Source organism: Argopecten irradians, chromosome 1 (genome assembly GCF_041381155.1).
Source record: "Argopecten irradians isolate NY chromosome 1, Ai_NY, whole genome shotgun sequence".
Classification (NCBI taxonomy): Eukaryota; Metazoa; Mollusca; class Bivalvia; order Pectinida; family Pectinidae; genus Argopecten; species Argopecten irradians.
In genome coordinates this window covers 60,527,789-60,546,190 of record NC_091134.1, presented here as the reverse complement: position 1 = coordinate 60,546,190, position 18,402 = coordinate 60,527,789, and the positions used below count along the sequence as shown (strand labels likewise).

Here is an 18,402-nt window from a genome sequence, read left to right as displayed (position 1 = left end):
CGGAAAAAGTATTTAGATAGCCAATGCCAAAACTTCAACCCCGTGCATCCTCCATATTTTGGAATACCAGATCTACAAGTTGTATATGATAATATTTTTTTGATTTAAAATTGATGCCGTGGTTATCTTATTTATCTTATTGCTTTATACAACTTTTAGATAATTGTTTTATACCGAACTTTGTTAATACTGTGATCTTAGAATCCTGTCACACTGATCTCACTGAAACAATGTCTAACTTTTGTTCCAAGAGAATCACACGAAATTCATCCCTATCAACATACCGTAATATAGTAATCTACTGACCATGAAACCAAATTAAAAAAATAACTTCATTAATATGTTTCACACAAAGTGTATCTAACTTGCCTCGTATATACAATCGCCAAGCACCCGGCCATTCTATACCGCTACACAAAACATACTATCATTAAACTATTAAACTAGATGAAAGCAACATATCAATGCATAACCTATAGACTACATGTTTCGTATTATTATGTTATCGATTCTGTAATTCCATTCTGAGCTAATGACTTGTTGAATATTGAAAATAAATAAATAAATGTAACAAAATAAACGACTATTTGTTTAAGAAAAATGTTATTAAGACTACACAATCGTTTTTCATGAAATACTATGTCCAAAAGTATCAGTAATAATATATTATATACAATACATGTACCAAATACAAATAGTTTAAGTTATACTTTTCTATATTACTCATTAGGGAGATTTATGTTTACTACAGAATTTTCCAGAATACAACAAAGTTAGTTTATATATGTTTATTTGTAATTATTTCACTACATAAGAAATGCTGATATTTTACCATTGTGCAGTATAGTACCCAACTGCATTTGAATGTTTCAAATATGATATGTTTAACTAACCATATTAAAATCCAAAACACGTGTCATAATGGATGTGGGAGATAGCTTTATTGTGTCTGCATGTAAAGCTCGGTAGTCTTGCTGATTTCTACCCACTACATAATCTAGGACTGGTGTGGTGAGGTGAAGTTCTGTTAAAATTTTGTGTGTCCGCCAAATGAATTCAGCTATTGGTTAATCACAAAGAGCTCTCCCAAGAAAAGCGTTTGTATTCTTTTATTTTATGTATTAATTATCACCCTAAAACAAGGCCATCGTCTTCAAAACTCTGTGTAGGCGAGCTGCATAAAAACTGTAAGAGTAGGAAGAGGGTCTAGACTGTATACTATATGTATAAGTTGTTTGTAATTACAATGAGCTCCTAGGTACCCTTATAAACAGACTACCTTTTTAGCTGATTATAAAGATGGCGTTTGTTACTCAATGTTTCTGGAATAGACTTCGTGTCAGCTCTTCAGAATTTTTATTTATGTTACACTTTGTTGAGTAATAGTTAATGGTTTTGTTATTTTACAAGGAGGGTTAAGAGAATTTCAGATTAGAAAATGTAAACGTTTGATAAATCAAAATGTCCATTACTATACCACTGATATCCTCATGTTTCCCACTGTCGTCCTAGATACCGCACAGTAATTCAATTTACTTGTGACGAGCATTTTCAATGGCTTAAAATTGTAATTAGTTTACCAGCCCATTAAGGAAAAAATGGCGTCGCTGTTTTAACGTCGCTTCTGATTGGCCGAGATGACGGTGAAATGGTTTCATAGACAAAAGAGTCCCGAATAAATTTGTAAAATTGAAGAGATTATATTTAGTAAATTGAATCATAGGGATTGATTTGGATAACATTTTGTATGTTATGGAGATATAACACAAAAATACTTTCATCATAAACCGCTTCGCGGCTTATTTAGAGTACACTCAGTTTTTGTGTTATATCTCCATAACATAAAAAATCTATCCAAGTCCTTAAATAGTTAGCGAAATGAATCCCTGTTAACATAAATTTACCCAGGGAATCCAAAATTTGTTTGGTGTTTTAACTTCATCTTAGGTTTGTGGTATAGATAAATTCAATCCAATCCAATTCAATTATACCTATGGGGAGGGGAATGATGGGTAATCACCATGAATATGATGCTTTAAAGTGAGCTCATTATATAATCGATCAGTTCAAACGCTCTCATGATCTGACAAACGTAATCTTCATCATACAGAAGCTCAGTGCTATCGCTCTTTATCTGTAAGCATTTAAGTGATTTAGACCACCTTCCAATATAATCAGCCGACCAAAAACGGAATATATGTTACGGAAAAAAATTTCTTCCTTCTCTAATGGTGGTTTCCTTAACAAATAGGGGTTTGGGGACAAGGATAGAGTATGGATATATGAATGAAAAATAATCGGAAATCATAAATTGTACTGTTTAACATTACATAATCAATAATTGCTGAAACATCTGCCTGCGCCCTTTAAGGCCTTGCCTTCAGTAATATTAGTTTGTATGTCGATATCGCGTTCTGTCGAACAGCATGGATACATTTTGGGAGATCCGGCCTTCGGCTGCCACTTGCTGAAGGGTAAATTGCGCTCCATTGTGCTGTATATAGTTATATATTTGTCTACTTTGTCCCGCATTACTGTTGGTATCCTATTATGTAATCGTGTTTGTTTTGTATGTCTTGATAAAGGGGCAGATCGCCTCGACAATTTGACAATTTGTTTTGTTCACACGGTTGGAATTACTTCCTTGTCCCATATCACTTCTTAGGTATACTTGAACATAACTACGTTGATAAAAAGTGTGTATGTATCGGCCCTAACCTTATGTATTACTGTTGAGTCGAAGATCATTATGTTGCTTGTAAATGTTGGTAAAATCTATCACCAAATAGCCGTGCCACTACGATTACATGTGTCTATAGCATGTACAAGGGGTACTTGTTTGACCGGACTCGACCCTCCAAATGCGCACACATCGAGTCTTTTTTGACCTTGTCATGCAAATGGCGGTTGTCAATTATATCATTTATTATACATGTAATTATATTGCTTACGTTCCATATTGTGATTTAATTTGCTATTATTATATTCATAAAATTATTTTATCGATTTATCTATTAATTTATTATTTTGTTATAATGTATTATGTAATTGGACAATAGAAATACAGTAATAAATAATACCAATGCCATCAATGCAGGCTAATTGATGAAGTCAGTGAATTTTCTCCATGGTCTCCATCTTGATCTCATCGAAAAGAAAATGTTGTTTTTAATTATTGCTAAACTTGTTAGCATAGATTTACCCAGGGAATCCAGCATGCGTTTGGTGTTTTAATTTCCTCTTAGGTTAATAATATAGATTTTCTGATGTTCAAAAATGATTAATTTCTAAATTTTAATGTTTGTTTCGGAAATATAGTTGGCCATTAAAGTTTCATACACTGTTAAACTAGCAATAGTTTGTATGTCTATATATCACTTCTTAGGTATACTTGAACTAAGTTGATGAAAAGTGTGTATGCATCAGATGTTATTTGTAAATGTTGGTAAAATATGCAAAAATGTCTACATTTCAGTTTAGTAAGTTCTGTACATATTTCTATATTTTAGTAATTATTATTATAAGTTCTGTACCTATTTATATCACCAAATAGCCATGCCACTACGATTACATGTGTCTATAACTTGTACAAGGGGTACTTGTTTGACCGGGCTCGACCTTCCAAATGCATACACATCGAGTCTTTTTTGACCTTGTCATGCAAATGGCGGTTGTCAGTTATATCATTTATTATACATTGCATCTGTTACATATTTTGCTTTTAATTACTATTATGATGTTTATACACTTATTTTATTTTTTGTTATTATGTATTATGTAATCAGACAATAAATATAAAGTTATAAATAATACCAATTCTCGCATTCTCGCAATGCATGCTAATTAATGAAGTCGGTGAATTTTCTCCATACTTTTCATCGAAAAGAAAAAAGTTTTGTTTTTTTGTTGTTTTTTTTTGCTAAATTTGTTCCATAAATTGAAAAGAGTGTCATGACCAATATTTGTATGACAGGTATAGTCGTAAGAACTTTTTTTCTGGAACACTTCTTGTAGTGATGATCCTGTGTATAATGACACCATCTGTTGTAACATCAGAACAGGTGTGGTACACTAATATTGTCGTTATTGTGTTATCGTTTATTTAGCCCTATCAACATTTTGCAGTCATTTTTTTACTTTAAAACATACAAACGATTGGTCATGTATGTGCTTGTTACACCCCATCCTAACATACACAACAAATTACAATGAAACTATGTTGTATAACTTCAGTATTTTTAAAAATAATAATTCCGCAATTACCTTTCACGTGATAAGTCAAATGGTCACATAAAGGATGTTATAACATAATTGCCTTTGCTGTGTTAGATCTATTGAATTAAAATAAGGTGGTTCTCAATGGAAAAAATCCCATGCAAAGCCATGACCGATTTCTTATAAACAACACCAAATTGTATCTTTGAACCTTGCATGCATGTTACTCCTGTAATCTAGTTGTATTGGATTCCTAACACCACAGAATGGTTTGTTTTAGTGTCAACACTTTCATTCTAAGAAAACTTCGAGCGCTGCATGTTCTGTAAAAATACCCTTGTGTAAGAATGTATGTATTGTGTATGTGATTGAAAGTATCTAGGTGTTTAGATGAATGAATCACGATCTCTCGCATAATTTGGATGATTAGAGGAGAAACAAAATAAACTGATGTCTTTTTGTCAACCGAAATCATGCCTTACATTGAGTATGTGTGACCGATGTATAGGGTTTACACGACAACTTGCCTTGATTGGTAACGCCGTCCACCCGACGTATGGGGAAACAAGGAGATAAAATGTTGACCCTCGTGAACTCTAGATGCTAACACTCGCAGTTTCTTTTACACGTCGACAACAGGTCTGTTACCAGGTGCGTAAATTACTACAGCTTCTGTGGGTTGGAATCTTATTGAATCACGTGATTTTGGATGTAAATATTTACAAAATAACAATTTCCGTCCTGATATAGTTCAGAAATTCGCGTATGACCTACTAACCTGTATTTGAATCACACACGTCTCCCCAAGATAAGAGATACAAAACATCAGGAATGGCTTGACGCATGCTTAACTAGTCACATGAGTATTATACAATTTATTTTGAATAAAACCCGGCGTAAATCAAGGTTCCGCACTCTTTCTGGACCGTTACCAAGTCTGGACAAAACGGCATCTTACCTCAATTACATCTGTAAAGCAAGGACGTCGGCATTGGGATATTTCTCTTTAACAAATGGAGCCATAGAAAGCTATATTGAAAACTTTCTTTAAAACAAAGCTCTGAAAACATTGATTCTGATGAATTAAATCATTTTATGAAACAATCAAATCAACACAAATGGCTGATTGGAAGACTACATTTGTGGTTTGCGCCATCACATGTTTTATTGTCTCCGCTATCAAGAATGAAAGTAAGTATGCCATTTATGAATTTTTAAATCGTTCTGATTTTGTTGCTGTTTGAAAACATGAATGGTATATATTTAAACGACAAAACAGTGTTTATGCTTAAAGGTTTACCTCTTTCATAGTTCCTTTTATTTCAGAACAAATGCGATAAAATATCGAATTAGATTGATTTAAAGTTCTTTAATAATGACAAAGATTGCTTTTTTATTTAATACATATGAAGAAGTCAACTAAAAGATAAATACAATTTATTTAATAGGGTGTGAATCATCTTCGAACAGAAAATTAAATGAATTTAGATTCTGAACAAAACAATAGATTTCTTTACAATTCATGGAATACATTATTAATCAAAATTTATTGTTGTTGTCCAGGAGATGTGGTGTTGTCGGATTCCGCAAACTCGGGCCAACACGGGGGTCGCATCCTTAAAAGTCTGGTGAAGCGCTGGGGCGAGGACATGTTTGGGGGCTGTCATTGTAGCTGGCACGTCGGCTGCATCAGTGATTCTTACTGCCATCACAAACACGGCAACAACTATTCCTGTCGGCCCACCTGTTGTGGGGTGGAGTGTGTCCATCATGGACACGTATCAAGTGAAGATTGATATCGATCTTAATCAGCGTTGTGTGGATTTAAAAGCTTTACCAGGATTTCAACATAATATTGTGGCGAACGTTTGAATCGTGGATAATTTGCTGCTTCTGTTTCATGTGAAAGGACAAAAACTAAATGCGCTGCTGTAAAACAACAAATATGCAAGGAACAAAATATCCGAGATTTGTGAACTTTTGTATTCTGGCCAGTAGAACATTAATTATTGTGTTTTGTTTACTGTAAGTTTCATTTTTGTATGCATATGAAATATCAATATTTATTAAAGTTATAGTAATGAAAAAAATATACATCTTGTAATACTTGAACGATATTTCTATTAAAAGTATATTACTGTAAATATATTATTGCCGAGTTGCTCCTAGAGGCCGTTTCTGATTATGACAAACACTGGCCCGAATTTGTCTATCGGTCTATCTCCACTGGACAGTACAATTTTGAACTCTATGGACATTAATAATCGATTTACCTCATGGTAAGTATTCAAAGACGCGCGAAGCACACTTCGAAATTTCAAGATGAAAATCGTCATTGTAGATAGCCATAGATGTGCCAGTTTTAGTTGAATGCTACAAATAAGAACAATGGTCATTGCAATGATTTCTGGAACTGCATACAATTATTTTCGGCAGGTTTATCAGAGATCTATTTGTGGGATTTCATTGTCTGTTGGTAGTTATTCTTCGCTTCACAACAATTCTTTCATCATAAACGATAATTCCGTTCACAATATATGAAAAGGTTATATATAAATACATGTAATACAATTCTTCAAAAGATAAGTAAAACGTAAAATACATTTTGAAAGGAAAAGTCAATTGTAAAAGACATACCAAGTAACATCCAAGAAAATCATTCCGCTAATTCTAAAAATTCATTGCACCAATGATGAACATATTCCAAAAATGGTTTTACTGTCATATAGAGTATCCACCGCCGACAGAGCATAAATTGTACCCATAATTTGAACAATAATTGGTGTTTAATCGTATATATATATGTCTCATTAACACAAAAAATAATTTAAGATAATTGATTTTGCTATCGGTGCATGCACAATCAGTACTGCATTTCATATAGGACATAGTGCCACGGAATTTTTTCGGGATGCAATTAATTATTTTTTATATTTTTATCTTGAACTAAAATAAGAAGCTCAGACTTTTCAATGGTGGTAATGGTGTAAAGTAAGTAACTTTTGTAACTGAAGAAAAATACTAAGTCGTTTGGTCCTTTTTTGATAGAGGAAAAAATATGAATAAATAAGCAATATACATGTATAAGGGAAATTATTGGTTAACAATACATTGAGCAGTTTCAGTCTGTATACGTAGGGGTTCTTTTATTGCTTATTTTCGCGGTCACTCGTCTGGCTTGGCTTTATGTTCAATTCTATTAATTATGTTGTCCTAGATATGCACATAGCCATGTAGCCATTCCCACTATTCATTGATGTTTTAAATAAAGTCAAGTTATTTACAAAATATACATCATATTATTCCCAAGTCAAATGAAAATAACATCAATGAGAGACAGTATCTTAATCAATCGTCGTTTCCTTTCATAATCATGAGTTCCATGGGGTAGAAGCAAGACTTTTAACAAAACGGTGTGCTCTCTGTTATAGAAAGACATATATTGTGCCCACTGTAATTGGCATATCAGTGGAATTAATCGGATTGTATATTTTTGTCAGTTATTAAAACACAGATAACTTATCTATATCTTGGTTTATTGACTATTTCCTTCAACTGATATATTAAGGTAACAATGGATTCTTCCTTAAGAACTAATATGTCTATGTGGGCTAAGGACGAATTCGATTATAATTGAATCTATCATACAATTCTTACGAGATAAATATTTCTCCACATCACAGCAATGTCTTGTCTATTCTATCATCAACCCATCCTCGATACTCCAGGGGTTCCGATCACTTACGATCTCTACACCCCTGGACTATCTCATACATTAGTAAACTGGACACAACAGAAAAGAACAGGTAATTTAGTCCTTTAATGTACATCAAAAGAGCGGTATAACGGTACACTGTGGTTGGCTGTGTGGCTTTGGAGTTCGGCGTCACTCTTTCACTAGTCTTTAAAGGATTTTTTGCAGGCCTGTGATTCGTTCATATGTTTTCCGCTGAGCTGCCTTCGGTTTTACTATGAGATAGTTCAGGGTGTAGAGATCGTAAGTGATCGGAACCCCTGGAGTATCGAGGATGTCATCAACCGAAACTCTTTACGAATAAGGATAAGAACAAAACCCACACAAAATAGTTTAATTTTTTCATTCCAGCTGAAATTGATACATCTGTCACGATGTTATAGCTCAGAGTTGCCAATTCATCCTCATTTAGAAAGACCATAGGTTCTGTTACCTGACCATGCATGCGTGGTCATAATCAATAGTCCCGAAAGTCTGATCCTGCTTTGCGTTCACAGCTTGGTGACCGGGAAGGGTGTGATGTATCTCCGGGAGTATGTTACAGTGAGATAGCAATATAATTTATGTCAACAACATTCCCCGTTATTAGTTTACAACGAGACGTACCACACCAAATCGCCCAAAAACAGTGAAAACACACGTATCCATCTACCATATGCATTTCTTCCGGATAGCTGAGGACTGTCAGCATAACAAAGCAAACCCAGATAAAAATTGTGCAAATCATTGCTAATGAAGGAGGATGATAAAATGCCCACTTCCGTTTAAGTTCTTAATCTGCATTTCTTTCAACGGAAAACTTAGTTACTGTATGTTCAAGCACATGTTCCCCGATTTATGAAAATGATTAATTTTATGTTGTCTTTGCAATTACGTTCTACCTTAGAGGTTTATCTAATGTTATACAAAGGGTAGAAATTTACCCAATCATTCCACTCAGCAAATCTATCCATAATCACAATAAATTAATATGTAACTCATTAAGATATGATATCATTGGCTCTTATTATTATAAGAGATACTCATTGGGAAAATTTATTCAAATGAAACTGTAAGTCATGCCTATGATAACCGAGATCTAGGCCCAGTTTCATGAACATTCCTTAACTTAAGGAATTCCTTAACTTAAAATTATCCGTAGGAAAGCATTACAAAAATTAATTAAGGGAAAATCATAAGTAAACGAGCCTTTCTTAAAATGTGTTAAATCTAAGGAATGTTCAAGGAACTGGGCACTGGACCCCGGTCTCTGGAGAAAAAAACCCAGCGAACTTTAGAGTCAATGCTGTTCATTTACGTATATCCCAAGTCATTTACATGTAGTTTGACTTTAGTTTGTTTCCCGAGTCGGGGACAGTTTATCATATCACAGGGCCGCGGAAAAACTTTGAAATGTACTCGTCCGTCGGACAAGTGCTTCATCACAATCTACTCGTCCGAATGACATTTTTACTTGTCCGCAATATTTGTCAGATAAATAAGTAGATGTGACTGTATATATTAACCGACAGTGGTTTTAGATATATCCATTTGATTGTTAGAACTGTATTGATGCCGATTCGGGATAACATGACTAACAGACAGTTTTACAGGAAGACTGACAGAACATTTAATTCCCAAACAATTTTGTATGCAAGTGTTATAAAAAAAGATATCTTTTTAAAGGGTCGATATTTTAACTTACTTTCCAATGTAGTAGGTATATATCATTTTTAACTCCATTAGCTTCTGGTAAGATTTTTTTGAGGCGAATGTCGCAAAAAAATGAAGCAAATTTCGCTATGACATCTTGTTTTTCGATACACCTCTAGACTCTTGATTACGATATCAATAGACCTCGGATTTATTCATGTTACAATGCTGTACACGCGCATGCGCATTGAAAACGAAAGTCGGGAATTCCTAGAATGACGCAGAAAGCGAAAGCTTATCATTGCTTCGTCGTATTTTTAAGAAACCGTTACGAATGTCAGACCCTATATAAATTTATCGAGAAACGATACAATTAATAAGGTGTAGGTCATATAGTCACTGTCAGAATTTTTCACTCGTCCAACGGACAAGCGTGATGTCAACATTCACTCGTCCGATGGCCAAATCCACTCGTCTAGACGAGCGGACGAGTACATTTCCCCAGCCCTGTATCATATGCCATCTTGATATCCCAAGGGTTACTCATAAGGTTCATATTTTAAATAATTATAGCTGATATACAGTAGTATACACTCATCTTTGGGACATTGATATTAAAATATCATTGATGCAAATAACGTGTACTAAACATACAATTAGATATATACATTGTATATCCATAATTCAAATGAATTTGCCAAGAAATAGAAGGGTTTTCATTTAGAATTATCCAGTTTCATGCAAAGAATTTTTTTTCAAAAAGAAAAAAGAAAAATGGAAGTAATTTCGATTTCAGAATACCAAAAAATCGCTACGCCAAAAGAGGATACATATACAATATATGCACATATTCATTTCTTGTTTGGAGGGGATGCCCGTATGCAACCTAATTGTTTTAACCCGACCACGTCCCTGATGATATATATATATATATAGGTCTATAATGTTAAAATGGCTAAACAGATAAATGTGTGCTATCTATATTAATTGTATCTCCCGTCTAGCAGCTGTTTTTGAATTAAGATTTTCCAACTTTTTTGGTTTTGTAATCACATATGATTCCGTTTCAATATGTACCCAAACTACATCAACAATTATCATAATAACTCATTCGACCATTCAACAGTTTATTTCAATCTAATTAAAATTTGACACAGAGTATCTTAGTGGAGCGGAATTAGACTAATTTAAAAAGATTGAAATTTATTCACTATATGTACTGTCCAGTATGGATTTTTGATATAATTTTGTTATTCACTTACTATTACTGATATAATCAAAATGCTACTGATATTTGTAATGTGTGTTAAATATCTACATGTATTGTACTGTATTCAAAAACTACATTGACGGATAGAATATTAACTATACTGAGTTACCTCCCCTTTAAGAAGATTTTTAAGGAATTTATATAACGACTTTTATTAGTTTTGCGAAATTAGTAAAATCAAATATTTCTATATAAAATTATTATTATGTAGAATGGTTTTAAAATGTTTTATTGCATTAAACTTTTGATATTGGCAAAACAAACAATATATAAATCGGCTTAGTGAAAGTTGTATTGGTATTTTATAAAGACAATCTACCAAAAATAATCAACTAGGCATTTACCAAGTTTCATTAAAATCGAAAGTTTTTAAAATCTTGCAGAACATTCTGCATTAACAAAAATTATGTTAAACATCAATGAACGTGCCTACTTCATCACTTTTGGGTTGTGGCGGAGGTGACGTCTGGAAGAAAAAAAAAGATAGGAGGGAATCACATTTGATCATTTTACGAATTATTTATTTGAACAAAATTGATTCTTTAGAAGAAAATGCGGGTCAATGTCAATACATATATAACACATTATCACATTTGTATCAATGGAATAAAATGACTTATTTGTATTTGTAACAGTTGAACACTGATCCTCATAGCTAACCATAGGTTTAAACACAGGTTTACGACGCTCAAAAAACACTAAAAAGACTGAGCATTTTTAGTATTTTTTTTTGCGCGTTGTAAACCTATGGTTTAAATATGGACAAAAAATGTGAAAAATGGTTGATTTTTGTAAATGTTGTAATTCAGTCTCCCCTATATAACATCCTATTAATAATTAGGATCAGTATTATTTCAATTATTATTCTTGGCATAATATTCCAATTACTTTCATTAAGTCAAATTTTAATTTCCCATCTCCTTATGTTTATAACCAGTCTCTGATTGGCATGATTGGGTTGAGCATTGTATACATCAGGGACAAGGTATACATGTAGCATTATAGGTTCTGAAATGGTTTTAAATATCATTTACTTTTTGTGTAAAAGTCATTTGAAATTGACATCAAATTCAAATGAAGATACAATTTTCTTTTCAAAATATGATAAGATTTAATCAGAGATATCACACAAAAAGATGATAATACATAATATGATATACATGTACATGTAAAGAACACTCACATTCAACTGACATATGTTATTATAATGATTTAATTCAGTTTGCAGGTAGATTGACAATGATGGAATATGTAATTATATAACAAATATGAACAAAACTATGAAGAAAATACATGTAAATGAAATGAATAATACTCTCTTCCTTAAAAAGATACTCAAGATCAAAAATAGATTTACCAAGATTAATCCCTCAGGCTTTCTGACATTTTCACACATGCTCTCAATCTCTCAAGCTAACATCTTGTAGTAGCTAGGTGTCTCACTCTCCATGCTCTCAATCTCTCAAGCTGACACCTTGTAGTAGGCGTCTCACTCTCCATGCTCTCAATCTCTCAAGCTGACACCTTGTAGTAGGCGTCTCACTCTCCATGCTCTCAATCTCTCAACCTGACACCATGTAGTAGGCATCTCACTCTCCATGCTCTCAATCTCTCAACCTGACACCATGTAGTAGGCGTCTTAATCTCCATGCTCTCAATCTCTCAAGCTAACATCTTGTAGTAGCTAGGTGTCTCACTCCCCATGCTCTCAATCTCTCAAGCTGACACCTTGTAGTAGGCGTCTCACTCTCCATGCTCTCAATCTCTCAAGCTGACACCATGTAGTAGGCGTCTCACTCTCCATGCTCTCAATCTCTCAAGCTAACATCTTGTAGTAGCTAGGTGTCTCACTCTCCATGCTCTCAATCTCTCAAGCTGACACCTTGTAGTAGGCGTCTCACTCTCCATGCTCTCAATCTCTCAAGCTAACACATTGTAGTAGGCGTCTCACTCTCCATGCTCTCAATCTCTCAAGCTAACACCTTGTAGTAGCTAGGTGTCTCACTCTCCATGCTCTCAATCTCTCAAGCTAACACCTTGTAGTAGCTAGGTGTCTCACTCTCCATGCTCTCAATCTCTCAAGCTAACACCTTGTAGTAGCGTCTCACTCTCCATGCTCTCAATCTCTCAACCTGACACCATGTAGTAGGCGTCTTAATCTCCATGCTCTCAATCTCTCAACCTGACACCATGTAGTAGGCGTATCACTCTCCATGCTCTCAATCTCTCAACCTGACACCATGTAGTAGGCGTCTCACTCTCCATACTCTCAATCTCTCAACCTGACACCATGTAGTAGGGGTCTCACTCTCCATGCTCTCAATCTCTCAAGCTGACACCATGTAGTAGGCGTCTCACTCTCCATGCTCTCAATCTCTCAAGCTGACACCTTGTAGTAGGCGTATCACTCTCCATGCTCTCGATCTCTCAACCTGACACCATGTAGTAGGCGTCTTAATCTCATGAAGTCACTCTCATAAGTGTGCCCTCATTGCTTACATTCTCATAATAAATGTGCTCCTGACCTCTCAAGCTTACATTGTAACAGTAAAATCACTCAGTCTTAAATTTAATATCATGGACACAGTAAATGTGATTGTCATAGTAACTACTCACAACTAAACACTGAATATCCCTGAATGAGTTACATTTCATCTAAAAGCAGCTTTTACAACTGTGAGCTTTATATAAACTCTATATAGAAACTAGAAACCATATACAATTTTATAACGGCACAAAAAGCAGACTGTTTCAATATTTAAGTTACATTTTTTTTTACATACTCTTGAAGATTTGAATATGATTTCTGTTGTAATTTTGCAGTTATGTTACATTTTCAAGAGCTGCTCTATCTACTATCACAGTTGTTCTAACGAAGTGAAAATATCAAAACAATTCCCTGTGTATAAAGCAGAAATATAACAATAGATATAGGCATACACAAACTATGTATATCATAAAGTAAAAATTAATCTACAAAATGTGTCCCGGTTAAAATATAAAAAGGTATACAAATCTGATTTTAAGAGTATTTCACACATCTATGGGCCACAATCAATATATTGATAATTATCATATCAACACACGTTATCAATGTCAAGATGACAAATTGACTGTAACAAATTATTAGAAATGCACATAAAAAATATATGATGTACATGTTTACATGTACAAAAATATACATGCAAAAGCATTTGTCATTTAGTACATGTATATCATTAATCGATTCATTGAATATATACATTTCTTTGAAAATAATTTATGATGCATATGACTTAGTTCATAATCACATGACTCCCTTTCACTTTGAAGTGGAGTTTGTTTTACATGTTTTGCAGTTTGATGATTTAATTATGAACATCAATAGCAATCTATATGTTTTAGTAACAAGAGATCCCAGAGGGATCTTGGCGCCTACCAAAGAATGATCTATGTCTGACATATGATAGAGGGATCTTTTCTCTGCTTTTTGAACCTCAACTATTGAAACCCAAGATGGCAACCGGTCGGCCATCTTGCTGACCGATCGGTCACAAAATGCACTATGCACAACTAGGGTACTAGAGGAACCTTCATTTGAAATTTGAGACAGATCCCTTTAGAACTTAGTGAAAAATAGCGGTAACAAAGTTCAACTAACAAAATCTAAGATAGCGGCCGGTCGACCATCATGTTGACTGATCAGTCCCAAAATGCAATATGTACAACTAAGGTCCTAAAAAATAAAAATAAAGTAAAATAAAGACAATTATTGACAACCTGTAAACTTTGAATAAAGGCTAAAACAACCTTATCGATGCACATTGTACCTGTACATGTAGTTCTAATTCATTTACCAAGTATAAAAAAAAAAAATTTTCATAGAAAAAGTGAATTATTGGAAAAATGCATTTATTTGACTTAAAAATAATTAAAGCCCAGTATTTCTGTATAAAAAAATTGGCCATTCATATGTATTCCCCCCCTCCAAAATAAAGTCAAACATTTCATATATTCTAATTCAACTGTAGTTGTTATACCTTATCCAAATATATCTTGTCCTAAATATAATTTTAATCTTTTATCAATTTTGATTGACAGCAAAATCAAACATCAGGTAACCCTAAATACCTAAGAATTTGAAAAATTTCTTGATGAACATGGGAACTCCAAGGAGATTTTCCATCATTTCATATATTGGAAAGCATAGGTTGATTGCAAGACCTGTACCCACAATAGCTACAAGTATTGCAAGTAGAAGAACAGGGTTTTCATACAGGTCCGCCATCCATAGCTTCACTATGGATATTTCATCCAAAACATGACGAACATTCGGTGAGAATAATTTGTCCATGAACTCTAGGATTGAGAAACTGCAGTCACCGGAGGCACTGTTTTTCCACAAAGAGTAAGAGGTATCAGCATTAATTCCAAGGCATTCCAGAAATTCTTGTTCCTTTTTCTTCAAATCTACTTCTGTTTTGGAAATCAGGTCAGGCTTTGTAAGTATGCCAAATATTGGAATATCTGAAACAAGAACATTTATGATGTACAAATATATATTATATATTGGATTTCAGAAGATAATAAATTTTATTCAAAGGCTTATTTATTTTTAGAATCTGATTATAGTAAATTGACTTAATATGATGTCAAGACTGACCTTTTGCCAATGAAAATATACCGAGACTTACATTAATCTATAAATAACATTATGTTCATTCAAATGAAAACATCCACAGGTTGAGAAATTTGCCTCTGATCATAAGATCAGTTCTTTTATTTTCAAACAGTCATAAACTTAATCATACATTTTCTTTAAAATAGTGAAAAATGACTTAAGTTTTTAGTTAATAAATCTATAGTTAATTCTGACCGTGTCGCTTTGATTCAGATCATGGGTTGAGATAGATTTGTGATTAAATTTTGAAAATCCCACGGGGCAATTCATTCTAACCAGAGTTATCTCCCTTGACTACGGTTTACTCTGAAACACATTATATGTCCTTTAATGACTATAACTATTCATATGACATTTAATAAACAAATTGTAAAGACAAGATCTTGTTTACAGCTGTAGGTATAACTATAGATAATGTATACTTACATCTGGGATTCAGGCACTGTGCACTGCCATCGGGCTGGGCCACACTCTTCACACATCGTATAAGTTCTACAGGAATTCTATCCGTAGCACTTGCCACAAACAAGATCTTATGGATCCTCCGTCCTCTATACACCAACGGGAACATCCGCTCAAGTTTGCGATCTCCTTGGGTTGTTTGGACATCTTGTATGGCTGGGATGGATGTCTTGTTCCATATCCGTCCAGTAAGGATCATGTCCAGCAGTTTTCTCTGTTGTGAAGAATTTTCATTGTTTAGTCCTGTCATGTCCACTAAGTTAGGGAAGTATTTAGGTACTTTCATTTCCTGCAACCTTTTCTCTTCAATTCCACATTTGTCATACCTGTCAAGGAAGTTTGTAATATTTTATAATTCAGGTGTGATTATTCAATAACCATGATGACTGGGAGTTGAATGGTGTTAGAATACCTCTATATAACATGTACATCTCAATAATGTATCATAAAATGGACCCAGCTCCATGATTGATTAATGATTATGCACACAATAATTACTCATTATTGATTAATTTGTGATCAACATGTGAATGTCTAAACTTAAAATCTATATAAAGTTATTGCTGATTAATGAAAAGAATATATATTCTCTTCTATGAATTGTTAAATTATATGTAACAATTCGTCTGCTTCTATTGCAATCAAGCAATTTTAAAATTGACATTCAAGCAGTGTCAATTATCAAATATGGCATAAAATAATGTGACAAATTTTGTTAGCTATTTACCATATAAGGTGAGTGGTGGTCCTTTTGCCAGACTCTCCACTCTGAGAGCCTACAGGAGCACGGTACAGTTTCTCCCCTGACAGTGAGGCACACAGTGTGTTGATGGTGGCAGACTTCCCCGCTCCCACAGCACCCACCAGGAGGATGTTTTCCTGTTCATAGGCCTTCTCATATCGCTCCAGCAACCGTTTAGGAGATGGCAGCTGGGATCCAGAAAAATGCATCCTGTAAATTTCCTTTGCCTGGAATAGAATGAACCAATTTGAAGAAGCCCTTATTTACCTTTTTATACAATATCTGAAAAGGTAGCTGTCAGGTCGGGGTTTGAACCCACAACCTCCAAAATTTAGCCAGATGCTCTACCAATCCCATTTATTGAGCTTCATAAAATATACTATACATACATTTTGTATGTCTATCTATAGATAACACATTATGACAATAAGATGGTGTAAAGTATAATCTTAAGTGTTTTACTTAGATTATCTGCGAAAGTTAATACACATACATGTATGTGTTTATGTACAAAGTTAAACATTTGTGTACATGTACAATGTTAAACATTTATGTGTACATGTAAAAAGTTATACATATGTCATATGTACATGTACAAAGTTAAACATACAAATATGGGTGAACATGAATGTGTATATATGTACAAAGTTAAACATATATGTGTACATGTATAAAGTTAAACATACATGTACATTGTATGTCATGTGTACATGTACAAAGTTAATTACATGTACTGTAGAGAACTGACTGTACAGAGTGTACACATGTATATCTGGTTAGTGGTTACCTATGATTATACATGTAATTATCATATCAACATTGCTACATATTAGGTAAATCGACAACTTGCATTGGCTCCCCATTCTCTATGTTATTATGATTTGTACTATCAGTGATTATCATTTTTTGGTAAAGTGAAAGTAAACTGGTAAATGTAAGGCCCTGGGCCAGTCAGATTAATTTATGTACTTTTATTGTATCAATCATCATTTAGAGCTATGCTAAAACTGCTACGGAAGTATACAATAGGTTCACTTTAATATTGAATTCTAAAGTAAAAGGTTGTATTTCAGCTGTGCACGCACTTACATGTACGGAACAAACAAAAATTGAATACATATGGTACTTGGTTTTTTTTCGTATCTTGAATGAAATACGAAACCTACCTCTTCGAGAGAAACTATTGGTTACGTAGTTGTGATTACAAGCTTCCAACCGGCTTATGGCAGTTATTCATAACAATTTGACACAACAGTCAAACAGTAACAGCCTTCTTTCGGTTTCACCTATATCTAGCTACATTGTAGTCATGGCTATACTGTATTTAGATTTGTTTACGTAGAAACATTTGCGTATTTTTCCCACTCTCATCAATAATCTAAACCTGTAAAACATAATCTGGCTAGTCTGAAATTTATTTCTATGTCACAGATAACTCTGCTAAAACGTTGATCTTCACATAAAATATACAATGTACACATGCATACTCCGAAAGGCCTAATCCGAAACAATGGCTAGATCCTTACCAAAGGGAAGCAACTCAAAGTAAAATCGCTCTCTAAACAGTTTGACTGCTGTGTAAATAATCAACGTTACTGTCATTCAACCTTATTGCAATATGTAGCATACAGAATTATTTCTTTACCCTATATACATGTATACTGGCA

At 33.8% G+C, this 18,402-nt stretch overlaps 1 protein-coding gene across 1 annotated transcript; it reads right to left on the bottom strand.

Annotated features, from left to right (window-relative positions):
* Positions 1-12,066: 12,066 nt before the first annotated feature.
* Positions 12,067-18,215, bottom strand: LOC138336042 (uncharacterized). Its single transcript, XM_069285316.1, has 4 exons — positions 17,902-18,215; positions 16,721-16,962; positions 15,958-16,319; positions 12,067-15,377 (listed from the first exon to the last, which is right to left on the bottom strand). The coding sequence occupies exons 2-4, from the start codon at positions 16,942-16,944 to the stop codon at positions 14,974-14,976; spliced, it is 990 nt and encodes a 329-aa protein (XP_069141417.1). The 5' UTR covers positions 16,945-16,962; positions 17,902-18,215; the 3' UTR covers positions 12,067-14,973.
* Positions 18,216-18,402: the final 187 nt, after the last annotated feature.

Bases quoted from the DNA above. Each gene is read 5' to 3' on its own strand.
- LOC138336042 (XM_069285316.1), bottom strand. From the start codon at position 16,944: ATGCATTTTTCTGGATCCCAGCTGCCATCTCCTAAACGGTTGCTGGAG. The intron at 16,320-16,720 runs GTAAATAGCTAA...CTTCCTTGACAG, and splicing joins ACCACCACTCACCTTATATG to GTATGACAAATGTGGAATTG. The intron at 15,378-15,957 runs GTAAGTATACAT...TTCTTGTTTCAG, and splicing joins ACAGTGCCTGAATCCCAGAT to ATATTCCAATATTTGGCATA.